Here is a 14563-nt window from a genome sequence, read left to right as displayed (position 1 = left end):
ATACTATGATTGTTCTTGGAGGGGATGGATATAAAGTGCCAATATGAAAGAACGCAGTTAAAACAAGTCTTCGTCTTCTCTAAAGCACGTATATGCATATCGTATAAAGCTAGTCTCCTTCATAAGCCCCAAAAAGGGCAGTCCATTGCTGTCAGCACGCAGAATTCCAAAGACAGCATGCCCTTTCTCCTCCATAATCATCAGTTTCTCATCACTCATGCTCTTTTTCTGCTTTCAGTCCACCTCTTGAGAGTTTAGAGGACAATTAATGACTGGAGGATGAGAATAAAATCAAGTGTTATGATGTTCTCATCAAAGATAATTTGAAACATTCATCCAGCCTTAAGTGTTTTCTTTTTATATACTACTCTTCCATAAGTTTATTAAATGTAAATCAGAAAGGGGAGGAAAATTAAAAGATGAAAAAAGTCCAGAGATCTACCTCACCAAGGTGATCAGTGTTAATAATATATATGTCAATTCATTGTTTTCCAAGCTTTGGCTTATGCACAAGTCTCTGCTCCCTCAAACAAGTTTTACTTAGAGTCTTAAGGGTGATTTTCATCTTCATACAAAAAGAAACATCTCTTTTTTTCAACTAGGTATTAACTGCTTTAGCCATCATCCCACAATCCTGGATTGATTAACTTTCATGTACAGAAGCCAGGTTTGGTAGTGTATAGAGAAAAAGGAAGATAAGGTTCTCATCTCAAGGACCATCCAGTCAAACAGGATGGCAGAAATATACACACTCAAGGAAGCTATACAATAATGTAATTCTAAATGTGAATAAATTCAATCAGGTTTACCGGAGGGTGAGAAATAGATACAGTTTTTTTCTGTTTCTCAGAGAAGCCCTGCTTTCTACCCTTGAACATTCAACTAGCACTTGGTTTGATAGGCTCACTGAGTTTGAAGTTTGAAAAGTGGTAAAAACATGAATGGAAGGAAGGAAAGGAGAGGAAATTCCAGCTGGGGGAACAGGAGAAAGATGGGGACAGGTGATCTGTAGGTAGGAATCAGAAAGCAATCTCAATCATCAGAATTGAAAAGTCAGTGTAGGGGAGTATGGGATAAAGTAGGAGGGGCCCAAGCTGGCGTTGGCAGGATGGTTTGTGTGCCCTGAGGCATACCGCCACAGGAGCCCCAGTGTCTTGCTTGCTCCTTCCTGTAGGATGTCCAGCATGTAGACATCGATTACATGGACCGGAAGCTGGACTTCACTCTCAGCCCCAGCTTCCAAAACCTCGGTCTCTTGATTGACCAAATGAAGAAAAATGGCATGAGATTCGTTCTCATTCTGGTAGGTATTTAGAAGACTAGAGCCCATTTTCTGTTTCTGTGCTCATGAGTTTAAAATAGAACCATTGAGGGAAACTAGATAAAGAGTAACGCAAGAACTCCCTGCACATTTTTTGCAACTTTCTGTGAAACTCTCATTATATTTTTTAAAGTTTTAGAAAGCAAGGGCACCTGGGTGGCTCAGCTGGTTAAGTGTCCGATTCTGGGTTTCAGCTCAGGTCATGATCTCACGCTTCATGTGTTGGAGCCCCGCATCAGGCTCTGCGCTGACAGTGAGGAGCCTGCTGGGGCTTCTCTCTCTCTCCCTCTCTCTCTCTGCCTCTCCCCATCTCCCTCTCTTTCTCTCTCAAAATAAATAAATAAACTTAAAATAAAATTAAGTTTTAAAAAGCAGATAAACAAAGGACAGAACAAATGAAGAATGGCTTTCAAAAGGTGATGCTTTGCAATATTTATTTTTCATAACTGAGTGCCACTGGGATGTAATTTATTATGATGATTCTCTTGGTAGAGTTAGAACCGTGGATCGATACAATGAATATAGCAACAATACCCCGAAATCCTCACTGTTTCAGGCTGTGCCTCAGAGGGAACAGCTATATCCTAGTCTTATCCTTACCTTAGGAGGTTCAAAAACCCCTCCAGTTGTATCATTACCCAGCAGTGGTGAGGCTCAGGGGACTTATTTGTTCTTAACAAACCTCACAAATAACTGAGCTAAGATCCAGAACATAAATTTATTATTTTGTGTTGGAAGCTGTATCTTGATAAACACAGAAGTAGTTATCTGCAAATGATCCTCCCTTCTGGCATCCAAAAAATAGAGGATTATTTGCTGACTTTTATTCATTCTCTCATTCATTCAAGTATGAATTAAATACTGGTCTTTGAAAATCACTTCTACAAAGCATGTGTGTGTGTGTGTGTGTGTGTGTGTGTATAATCTAAATTAATGATGATATCCTTTTTCTTACAGGGCTTTTATTCTATTGAACAGAGGTGGCCAATAAATAAACAATAAAGAAAAATAATTTCAAAAAGTGATAATTTATATGACAATTGTGAAATAGGGTACTATAGAGTAAGTGAGGCAGGTATGGGATGAGGTGAACAGGGAAGCCACTTTTGATACACAGGTTGGGCCATGGAGACATAGCATGACATGACATGACATGACATGACATGACATGACATGACATGACATAAGAAAGGAGCTTCATGGTCTGAAGGAATATTGATATTATACTGTAGAAGCACAATGAATTGGCTTTCTTCACATGAGGGTAATGTCTTATTAACCTGGTTTGTCTCCAGGAATGTTTTCAGATAGCATACTTTATTCCTCAGTAATTTTGTAGACATAAGGCAAATTATCTATGGGTATCTTGGTTTTGTTTGTTGTCTTGGAGATGTGTTCCTCATGCTTGCTGTTTTAAACCCTTTCACTGCAGGACCCAGCCATTTCTGGCAACGAGACCCATTATCCCACATTCAAGAGAGGGCAGGAAAACAACGTATTCATCAAATGGCCTGATAACAATGAAATCGTCTGGGGAAAGGTAAGCCTTGGGAGAAGATGCCCATAATTAATCGGCGCCAGAATGTCTTGATTGAAAGAGGCCGTCAATAAGTCTTGGAGATATATACTGGGTAATTGATAAATTATGAATGCATAGACGTTTGCCTGATGCTGATTAATAAGACCAAGGTTACAGGTCTGATTGTCTAAAATATCAGTGAGCTTTGTTTTATTGTCTGGAAATATTCTGGTGCTCCACTCCTTATATATTCCAGCTGGTCATGTAACAAACCTAAAGAATTCCTCTGAGAATGGCTCTGAAATCTGTGTCTGGTAGTAACCCACACTCAAAACTTGCATTCGTCTTTAACCTATGCTCCTTAACATCCTCCATATCTAAATAAACCATTAAGTCCTATGGATTTTCCTCTTCTTCTTGTCTTCCTTAGTTCCTTTTTGTGACTCAATCCTCATTGTTTGATTTATAGCAACAGGATTTTATTTTTTTTTTTTAATTTTTTTTTTCAACGTTTATTTATTTTTGGGACAGAGAGAGACAGAGCATGAACGGGGGAGGGGCAGAGAGAGGGAGACACAGAATCGGAAACAGGCTCCAGGCTCTGAGCCATCAGCCCAGAGCCCGACACGGGGCTCGAACTCACGGACCGCGAGATCGTGACCTGGCTGAAGTCGGACGCTTAACCGACTGCGCCACCCAGGCGCCCCATATAGCAACAGGATTTTAGATGAACTTCCTGACCCTGGCTGACAGTGGCTCTCAGCCGGGATTCAGACTCTGCTCTGTAACTGTACTGTGCTACTTCCTGTTGTGTTAGGTCCAGGCCATGTTTACTGCGTCTCTGGATGTTGCCTTCTCAGCTTACCTAGATTATATCCGCACTTCAAGACCAAGTCAAATTACCCTCCTATGAAGCATTCAGTGACCAGTTTCGCTCTCCCTATTGCTTCCCTTTTCTATATTGTTTTTCTCAGAGAGTATAGCATGTAACACAGCATGCCTGTTTTATCTGTGGACTCTTAGAAAACAAGGACTATTTCTTACTTAAGTCTCAGTAGATACAGATTGTAGTAGAGTGCCTGTCACATAGTAAGTGCTCAGTAAGTGTCTGATGAATGAATGAATGAATGAATGAATCACTTATATAGTTAATGTCCTTCTAGTTAAAGATGTAAGTGGTTAAAACTATGGATTTTTTAATGCTACGTATATTAGAGGTCCCCAATAAGTTACGATGCTGCTTAAGATTCCTGAGGCTAAGTTTATGGGTTGTGAATGGAAATCAACCCTATTTCTTTAGAGTCATGCTTTAAATTTGTTATTTATAAAGATAATTTTGTTATATGTCTATGACAGACAGCAAAGCGATCATTTGAAAGGTGATTGTTCAACAGATATATGTTTTATGAATATACTTTATTGTCAGATTGGCTTACATACAACACCCAGTGCTCATCCCAACAAGTGCCCTCCTCAATGCCCATCACCCATTTTCCCCTACCCCCCACCCCCATCCATCCTCAGTTTGTTCTCTGTATTTAAGAGTCTCTTGTGGTTTGCCCCCTCCCTCTCTGTTTGTAACTATTTTTTCCCCTTCCCTTCCCCCATGGCCTTCTGTTAAGTTTCTCAAGATCCACATGTGAGTGAAAACATATGATATCTGTCCTTCTCTGACTGACTTATTTCAGCATAATACCTTCTAGTTTCATCCATGTTGCTGCAAATGGCATGATTTCATTCTTTCTCATTGCCAAGTAGTATTCCATTTAAAACAGATTTAGTTTACTTTATTTTTTAACTTAATGAGTTTGAAGACTTATGGAATGAGTCAAGGGACCCCAGCCTATTTCCCCCCAACAGAATTCCATATATTCAGATCTTACAATTTAATCAATGACAAAGATCTCCAAGAATTATATGGAGAAGCATGTCAATGGAGTCCAACACATGAATCATCTCATGGTCCATATGCAATGCCTTGTGCAGGTTTTAATTTTTTTTCTTTTTCTCTAGGTTTGGCCAGATTTGCCCAATGTGAATGTGGATGCCACCCTTGACCATGAAACTCAGGTTAAGGTATAGTTATATGCAGATTTTTGTTCACATTGCCCTAAACATCTGGATCCTTCTGAGTTTTCTTCCAGTGCTTGGTTAAGGCAGCTCCTTGAGCATGGTTGTCAGCTGGTAATTTATTGGTAGAAGGAGATCCTCAAACAGAAAGCACAATAAACAACTTATCTGGAAATATGGAGAAGGAAATCAAATGAAATATCTTCATGTGTGTGCCTGTAACGGGTTGCATTATTGTTTAAATCCAATGTTGTCTGAAAAACAATGAACGAAAGTCCAGAATATTTTCACTGGGGAGGTTATGAGTGCACTGGCTTTTTAATGAATTGTCCACATCTGAAAAAAATGTGCCTGTCAGTTTGAAGGAGTAGTGGTTTTGATCTCAGTAGTTGCTGCCATATCAGCCTGGGCATCTAGCATCCCCTTCACTCTGCAGCTCACTTTTCCCTGGATGACTGGTCCCCTTTATTTGGCCAGTGTCGGAAAAACATTTGTGTTTCCAAAGTCCGATCATTTATGCACAGTCATTTAATTTTCCAACTCATATGATTAAAGGCCCAGTCATAAAAGCAAATCTCACATTTAAAGGGGATTTAAGACTATGTAACCTCCTTCTAGAAGAATTAAGAATGCAATCAGCCTTCTCTGATCTTTTTGTGCTCACAGTAAACTCTGTAGCAGTAACAGCAGAGCTGAGGTTAGGTCAGACCCTGAGTGGGGCATTGTCTTGCACAAGTACCTGCTCATCCCCCCTTCCTTGTCCCCAGACTCCCCTTCCCAGACAGGTGAACACCCAACCATGTGTTACTCTTACAGCTGTACAGAGCCTACGTTGCTTTTCCTGACTTCTTACGTGATAGCACAGCTGCATGGTGGAAGAAGGAAATACAGGAGCTCTATGTGAACCCTCAAGAGCCAAAGAAGAGCTTGAAGTTTGATGGATTGTGGATTGTAAGTACCCCTTAGTGGTTTTTCTTTGGAAATGCTATCAGTCAAACCATGGAGAGGCAATTTCAAGACTTGCAAAGCAGGGAGCTAAGGGTGGAAGAATGAGAGGAACACTGTTGCAGAATTGAGGTGCTGGACCCCCAGAGGCAAAGAGATGATTGTGGGTCTTCCCAGAAACATGCTGCAGAAGCTGGAGCCCATAGAAGAAATGTCCCACTACTGGAGATGCTGCCAGAGAAAGAGGGAGAGGGATAAATACCCCAGCTTCTCTTATCTCCCACCCTCCAGTTGCTGGCCAGTGCCTCCCATTGGCCAAACTATCCAGAAGCTAATGCTAGGGGAGCCCGAGTGTGTGATACAGGGCAGAAATGGGGCCAACAAGGCATGAATCCAAGAGAAAATAGATGCTTGCCATAGTGCTGGTGCAGGATCATCTTTAAAGGCCTCTTGACATGTTTGTTACACGTGTCAGTTGGGCTTAAGAGTAGGGCTTCCTGAAATGTCTCTGGGACATATGGCTATTTGTGTTTTTCTAGGGGTGGGAGGCATATCAGTGTTTCAGTTTCCTTTACCACTGTCCAATGGCCTGAAATCCTGAGCATATTCTAGGCCAGCTGTCAAGAGCTTCATAGGTCTCGGCTAGGCTGAAAGTAGCTCGTTATTCATCCAGAGACAAACATATAAGCCCACTGGCAGCCCTGAGGTTTCTCTGGCCACTACCCTCAGGATAGACAGACACAGAGCAGACACATGAAAGATTAGCCCAAACAGGCAAAGCAAATAGTATAGAGATGTGGGTAGCTCTGAGGAACAGGGAGACTGATTACTTGGGGTATTTGTTTTGCTGGAGGGAAGACATGGCTGGAAAACTCAAAATAGTGAATAGGTCCCCAAATACTTGCCTTTGCCCTTAGTATGGCCTGTTTAAGGTAGTTCACTTTACAAAACTTTAACCTTTCTGCTAACAAAGTAGGCAGTGAACATTCACTTGGGGAATCACTGCTTCTTGCAATTAAGTGATAAATCGTCCCAAGTATGATTTGATTTCCAGCTTTGTTTCTGAGTTATCCACAACTTCTCAGGATTGCATCTACTGCAGAAAGCGAGACAGTCCTCCTTGCGCTTGGTCTCTGCTGGTGTCAGAATTAGTCCAAGCTAGTGGACTAAGAAAGAGGAGGGGAAGATAATGGCAACTATTGGCCACAGATAAGAAGTGAGTGATTCACACATAGGAAAACAAACTTGGGCTTTTTGTGTGGGGAAATGGATCAAGAAATCTATCTTAGGTCATGGATCCAGTATATTCTCCATATTTTTGCCACTATGAAATAATCCTCACAAGTTTAAAAATGCCAGGTAAACTAGGAGTTTGGCAGTCTATTGACACCAATGTGGATTCTTAGAGTCCTTTTGGGTCAATGTCTTAGAGTAAATAGAGTCCATGAAGTGACTAGCTGAGGGCTTAAATAAGATGTGTTCATCCCCATTAGGTCGGTGTCCTCCAGAGTAAAGACCACACTGCCTCTGACATCACACAATCTTTCTTGTTAACTCATTGCAGGACATGAATGAGCCATCAAACTTTGTGGATGGATCTGTCAGGGGCTGCAGCGATAAAAGTCTTAACAAGCCACCCTATATGCCACGTATGTAAACTGATTACTTCATCGAATTACTTCCCAACTCAAAAACTCTGAAAGTTTTCCTCTTATTGTCAAAGTGAAGCTTAATTTTAGAGACAGATAACACTTGTACACATGACATAAAACCCCAAGTAGAATAACCTTGAACAAGTGTAAATTACTAATCAAGCATAGAAATAATGACATGATGTATTATAAAAGAAACCAAGCAATACGTGATTACATTGATAACTATGAGCTGATTGTTCAAACTTGAACCCACTGCACACACACACACACGCGCGCGCGCGCACACACACACACACACACACACACACACACCACAGTCTTTTCATTAAGAGAGTGAAAATCTAGGCTCTGCACTCTTTCTGCCCATGTCCACAGATACTTCATGAAGGACATACCCTAGTAGTCCTGTGGTACAAACAGAAACAGAACATCATAGGACCTGACCCCCAAAGTATCTCAGAACATTGAACCCTCTCACCTTTCGGAAACCCAGGGGAAGGAAGCGACTCACCCTCTTACCAGTAGTTTGTGAGACAAAATTTGTAATCTAAGTTTCTTGAGGTCTGGGTCACTGGTCACTCACCAACTCCTGCCTCCCTTTCTCTCCTCCCTCCCTCCTTCCCTTCCTTTCTTTCTTCCCTCCTTCCTTTTTCTCCTTCCTCCCTTACTATTTGCCTATCAGACAAGTACTAACAAATCAGAAAATGTAGAGATCTTAAGATGGTTGCTTGAAAAGATCCATTCCCTTGAGAATGTTACCATCTAGTGGAAGAAACAATCATAACAACAGAGGAGTTGATTGTGCTGATAAGTGTGCGATTGACAGCACTCTATAAGTATCAGAGGAAAATGAAGCGTGGCTTTCCTAAGTCTATACCCTGTCCTTACCCTTCATTAATTGAAATGTTACAGGATGTTGTTTTTATAGACAAAATAATTCTTGAAATTGGAACTGTCACTGGTAACAAAGTCATTGATTGAAATGGAGAAATACCGAGACAATGGGCATTTCTAGTGAACGTACAAAGCAAGATGTTTGGGCAGTAACTTGGCATTTCTGTTCAGATTTGGAGTCCAGGGACATGGGCCTTAGCAGCAAGACCCTGTGCATGGAGAGTCAGCAGATCCTGCCAGACGGCTCACGGGTGCGACACTATGACGTGCACAGCCTGTACGGATGGGCCCAGACCAGACCCACCTACGAGTGAGTGTGTTCCTAGAGCAGCTGGCTCAGTAGGAAGAGCATGAGACTCTTGGGATCATAAATTCAGGCCCCACACTGGGTATAGAGATGACTTAAACAAGCTCAAAAAAAAAAGAAAGAAAGAAAAGAAAAGAAAAGCCTACCTCAAGTTTCGCCAACTGAAAGCAACGTTAAGGCCTTCTTGGTCACCTTAGATGCCTTGACTCTATGTCTTTAACCCTTTGCCAAGGGGATAAATCTGAGAAGCCACACCTTCAAACTTGGGGAGGTTTCTTAAGACAGCATTACCTTTCACTTCCTGCTTACTCTGGACTTCAAGTTAAGCCAGGAGTGAGTCACTGAAACTTCCTCCTTCCATGGCTCTCTCCTGGGCGTGCACAGAGCTTTGGGCATGTACAGGAATATGTAGGAGTTTTACAAAGTTCTCCATGGTTCTACTTCTCCAGGATTTACTCTAAAACCAGCCAAGCTGTGTTTGTCTTGACTTGAACCACAGCCTGAGTACCTGTGATGGTGCCAGAAAATTGTTATTGTTTTGGTAAATCCCTCGATTGGGAATTTTTTCTCCCTGCTGAGTTGAGCTCTGAGTCCAATCAAATGGCCACAACACCCTGGGAATAGAGATTTGCCAGGGGGCTGGAAGCTAGAAAACAGTATTAATTGTGCTCTGGGGATAGCGCTTTTAACAGAGCCCCAAAAGAGGTCAGACCTCGGAGGCTGCTGAGGCTGCTGGATTTTGGAGCCACTGAACTAGGGATGGGGTCAGCTGGGAAGAGCCCCAAGTTCAAATGCCACAGACTTCACTGTCTTGCCAAGACTTTATTTTTTTCTTGGATAGATGATTTTCATTTCTTTCTATGGCTGGTTAATTTCCAGAGTTCTGAAATGGTGACAATTGAGCTTTTTGCCTCAGACACATCTACCCTTCCTCTGTAACCCTGCCTTGTTTCAGGCCTTCACATTATCTGTTGGATATGTGTGTATGTGTGTGTGTGTGTGTGTGCACGTGTAAGTGCATGTGTGTGTGTCCATCCATGTGCGTGGTTGTTTTGGTGTGAAATATTGGAAGCGACCTAAATGGATGAATCTCCACCACAGTAGCTAGCCTCTCTTCCTGACATCGTTTATTGAATAATTCATCAGTGTCTATTGATTTGCAATGCATTCTTCAGCAAATATGTGGATTGCATTATGTGCGAGGATCTGTTAATAGACTTCCCCTTTTGTTACATTGATTTTTCAGTCTTACACAATTGTTTTTATTTTCTCACTGAGGCTACAGGCTGAAGATCCTCCTTCCTTAGAGAGATATTTGAACATCTTTTGTGCATATCTGTCCTTGTGTGCAAACTTTATCTGACCTAGTGAGGACTAGTGTAGTAGAGAGAATATTACCAAAGAGCTATAGTCATATATATTTTTATTTGGGTCCTAGATCTTCCTCCTTGCTCTTTAAATGTCCTTTGACAAATTGTCTAACTCTGAGCCTCAATTTTCTAACAGTAAAAGGAGGCCAAGGAAACCTTCTTCATGAGGTTGTGAGACCGTGTACATGGGGGTGACCAAGAAAATACCTGGGTTAGAGTAATTGTTCCATAAACACCTGTGTCACCCCTCACCCCACTCCATCCTCCCACCTCTATGTAGACAACTAGTTAATTCAGTTTTTTTAAGAAAGGGAATCCACATTTAGATGATGATAGATCTCTCGTTGTCTTGCCATGACTCTTAGCATCACCTTGAAATAGCAGATGCTTTCAGGGAAGAAGCTTTCTGGCTCCAAATGGAACACCATTGCTGCCTCACACTCCAGGCTGAAGCTACTCTCTGTAATGTAAATGTAATGTAATGTAATGTAAAGTTCCATGACTGTTCCTCCTCAAATTCACCCTCAGTTCACCTCCTTGTTCACCTCCATCCAGAGCCGTGCAGGCGGTGACAGGACAGCGAGGGGTCGTCATCACCCGCTCCACGTTCCCTTCTTCTGGCCGCTGGGGAGGTCACTGGCTGGGAGACAACACGGCCGCGTGGGACCAGCTGAGGAAGTCTATCATTGGTGAGTGGGCCTCCTCCCGGGGGCCTCTGCTGGCGGGGAGGGCACTGGATCATGTGCTCTGTAGCCGCACTGGTTATGTCTAGTCATGATCCATGTGGGCAGGGGAAGCAGCAGGAGCGGAGTTCCCTCTACGCGGGGTGAGAGCGTTAATCCATACCCATCTTTTGGTATTTTCATCATGAGCGGCCTGGGGCTTCCAAATAGGGTATGGAAGAGACAGGTCAAACCTACCCTCCGAAAGAGCTACTTCACCCAACACGGCTGTATCTTCTCATTGCAGGCATGATGGAGTTCAGTCTCTTTGGAATATCTTATGTAAGTTATAGTGGGGCCATTTTTAATTGTTCAGTCAGATGCCAACATGTCTGCAGCCTGCAAAAGTCCCACCTCATGCTCTGGTTTTGCATCGTCTCAGACAGGAGCAGATATTTGTGGGTTCTTTGGAAATGCCGAATATGAGATGTGTCTTCGCTGGATGCAGCTGGGGGCCTTTTACCCATTTTCCAGAAACCACAACACCATCGGGACAAGGGTAAGGCAGAAGTGGATGCCACAGTTTTGTGTCCTCAGATCACAACTTCTCTTTAACCCTCCAAAATATCATACTTATTTGTTGAGGAAAAGTCATAAATCAGCACCTCCGGTTCTTAGAAAATCCACAGAGTTCACAATCCCAGAGTTCTAAGCAATTTTCAAGAATACACTTTTGCTCATCTCTTGGGGGGATTCATGCCTATGAGGAAAGAAGGGTTTATAGCTCCCCATGGGGCTAAAAGAAAAGAAACTCACCTTCTTTAGAGAGTTTTTATTTTACTCAAGCCCATTCAAGCTACGTTGGTGGGCACAGAGACCCATCTCTCTAGACCTGTGCAGGGCCAAGGCCACACCTGTGCAGAGGACTTAAGAGTCCACTTAAGAGTGGGAAGCAAGAAGCACTAGTTTAGTAGGACAGTAGAGGCAAGAGAAAGGGCAGGATAGCAATGAAGGGTGAGATTTATGTCGCAGACACGTGGGATATGTGCCTGCTGACCCTTTTCTGATACCATTACGATGGCGTAAAGAGTATCTGCCCCGTGTGCCTTTATCTCTTTAGAGACAAGATCCTGTGGCCTGGAATTCAACCTTCGAGATGTACTCAAGAAAAGTCCTTCAGACCAGATATGCCCTGCTGCCTTACCTCTACACTTTGATGCATAAAGCTCATGTTGAGGGCAGCACTGTCGTCCGACCCCTTCTCCATGAGTGAGTACAGCCTGGATCCCCAAGGAGGTTTGGCCTGTCTTGTGAATGGTCTTCTGCAAGAGTCCTAACAGTTTCCCGGATTTTTCATGCTTTGTTTTTTTTTTTTTTTTTTTTAAGGTTTACAAATGACACAGTGACATGGGATATAGACCGTCAGTTTATGTTGGGTCCTGCTATCTTAATCAGCCCCGTGCTGGAAAGTGTGAGTTTTCCATCAGAGATCAGAAACCCTCAGTCACATAATCTAAAGTACAGGAAGGGCATTTTAAAGATCATTTTGTCCCACTCACTATTTTTGTGGCAAATACCTTTCTAGAACAAATAAAGGAGATCTTTTTCTTTTTTTTAATATTTATTTATTTATTTATTTATTTATTTATTTATTTATTTAAGAGAGTGCATAAGTGGAAGAAGGGCAGAGAGAGAGAGAGAGGGAGAGAGAGGGAGACACAGAATCTGAAGGAGGCTCCAGGCTCCCAGCTGTCAGCACAGAGCCTGAAGCGGGTCTCAAACCCACGAACCGTGGGGCCATGACCTGAGCCAAAGTCAGACGCCTAACCAACTGAGCCCCAGGAAATCATTTTCTTTCAAAATCTCCATTAATGATAACTTCACAACACCAGCTGATTTTTCACTCTAGTGTCTTGTTACCCTGCATCTTATAAAGTTTACCTTTTTAAAAAATGTATTTTTCAATGTGCCTGAAGAATTTTCCCAGATCTTTTTTTGACTACACTTCCCAAACTCTTAAAACCATTAATAAAATTACCATTTTTTTAGCCTAAGTTCTATAGAAAGAATTTTTAAAATCAAGATTAAGTTATTAGAATATACATAACAACGTGTCAATTTTATGTTTCAGAACACTTTTGAGATCCAAGCTTATTTTCCCAGAGCCCGTTGGTACGACTACAGCACGGTAAGAACAAACCTATTTTGTGAAGAACCAGATTGGTCCATGCTGGCCAGAAGGGCAGCCAGCACTTTCTCCTGGCTTTGAGGCACATAATTTCTAAGGCAATCATTTTCAACCTTTCAACCAAGCAAGGTTTGCTAAAATAAAAGCATCCACAAAAGCATAAATAGGTAAAATCTGACATCCCATATCACACTGCCTTCTCTCTTAACTCCGTCCCCACCTTTTCTGGAGAATACAGAGAAAAGAATAGCTTTCCAGAGTTTTTAACAATGCTGAAAATCAGAGATTTTCCTGCTTAGACTTGTGGTTTCTTGCTGACTTTCCAACATGCTGCCTTAGAAAGGAAAAACTTGTACGAAAGCATGCATCTGTTCATTTCATCGATTTATCTGTCATCCTTACCTGCCTATCTTCTCTCTTCTAGGAATCTGGCAATGCGTCAACAGGTTACTGGAAAACCCTGGAGGCTCCCCTTGACCACATCAACCTTCATATCAGAGGAGGCTACATCCTGCCTTGGCAAGAGCCTGCAATGAACACTCAGGCCAGGTAAGGAGGAGAAAGGTGTTGCTGGCCTCACTTTGTCATAATGAGGTAGCCTCACAGGGGGCTGACCACCTTAACCAGGGCTCTGTGGGTAAATAAACCAAGTAACAGACATTTCATTGATTCAATTCTGTAAATGCCTTCTGAGTGGAATCTGGGGGAGGATGCATTCATTCATACAATCAGTCCTGGGGAGAACTTTTACTGTAGCTCTGTGTCCAAGGCCTGGGACAAAAATTTCCTTGAAGGCAGTAGTGTGTGCCTCTTTCCACACTACTAAAAAAGTTGGGAATATTAATGAGCTCTTTGATTTGATGGCAACCCAAGGATGATTCAGTACTCCTTCCAAGGTCTACTTTGGTCAACCCAGGAGAGATTGTATACTTATATTTATGTAGTTTTATTTTTATTTGTGTGTGTGTGTGTGTGTGTGTGTGTGTGTGTGTGTGTGTTAAATTAAGGAGAACACGTTATGTTAAGAGAGGCAGAGATAAAAAGACCAAGAACCATTCAAAAGGGGAGAAGTTAGCTCCACCTTGTGGTGTAAATCATGGTTTAACATGAAAGACAGCTTTGAGCTGAGCGTTGAATAAAAAGTAGGACTTGAAAACATGAAGACCGGGAAAGACATATTCTGGGAGTATTCAAGAACCAAAGGTGAAAAGTGAGTTTGGTTTGGGGAAGAGTAAACCATTCAGTTTAATTGGAGCGAAGATAAGGGAGAGAGATGAAAGAAATAAAGTTCAAGCAGGTTAGGACCAGATCCTGGAGGGCTGTAAATGCCAGGACAAGTACTTTGCATTTTATTCTATAGCAATCTGGAAGCTACTGAAGGGTTGTCAGGTGGTTTTCTTCCTAAGGAATTCACATCTTATCCTATTATAATATGTGTGAAAGTAGAGTATGAATATTTCATTTTTAAGTGTCTATTTTTAATTCACACAAAGATCATGAGTAACAAGTTCATATTCATTATTACAAATGAAATCTTTAAGGGGTGTGTGGGTGACTCAGTCGGTTGAGCATCTGACTCTTGATTTTGGCTCAGGTCCTGATCTCGTGGTTTGTCGGATTGGGCTCTGCACC

At 42.1% G+C, this 14563-nt stretch overlaps 1 protein-coding gene across 3 annotated transcripts in view; it reads left to right on the top strand.

The window, feature by feature from the left end:
- MGAM2 (maltase-glucoamylase 2 (putative)) overlaps nucleotides 1–14563 on the top strand; it is an 87592-nt gene that overhangs the window by 55080 nt on the left and 17949 nt on the right. For all 3 annotated transcript variants that reach the window (XM_025929362.2, XM_086688353.1, XM_086688352.1), the window contains exons 31-43: nucleotides 1175–1303; nucleotides 2754–2861; nucleotides 4854–4916; nucleotides 5727–5861; nucleotides 7420–7504; nucleotides 8576–8714; nucleotides 10637–10770; nucleotides 11051–11085; nucleotides 11186–11302; nucleotides 11864–12012; nucleotides 12130–12214; nucleotides 12875–12931; nucleotides 13356–13480. In XM_025929362.2, coding sequence (XP_025785147.2) covers nucleotides 1175–1303; nucleotides 2754–2861; nucleotides 4854–4916; nucleotides 5727–5861; nucleotides 7420–7504; nucleotides 8576–8714; nucleotides 10637–10770; nucleotides 11051–11085; nucleotides 11186–11302; nucleotides 11864–12012; nucleotides 12130–12214; nucleotides 12875–12931; nucleotides 13356–13480 — 1361 coding nt within the window. The remainder of the gene's footprint in view (nucleotides 1–1174; nucleotides 1304–2753; nucleotides 2862–4853; nucleotides 4917–5726; nucleotides 5862–7419; nucleotides 7505–8575; nucleotides 8715–10636; nucleotides 10771–11050; nucleotides 11086–11185; nucleotides 11303–11863; nucleotides 12013–12129; nucleotides 12215–12874; nucleotides 12932–13355; nucleotides 13481–14563) is intronic.

The sequence above is a fragment of the Puma concolor genome, chromosome A2 (genome assembly GCF_028749965.1).
Source record: "Puma concolor isolate L17-30 chromosome A2, mPumCon1.1.hap2, whole genome shotgun sequence".
Lineage (NCBI taxonomy): Eukaryota > Metazoa > Chordata > Mammalia > Carnivora > Felidae > Puma > Puma concolor.
This window is presented reverse-complemented; position numbering and strand designations above follow the sequence as displayed.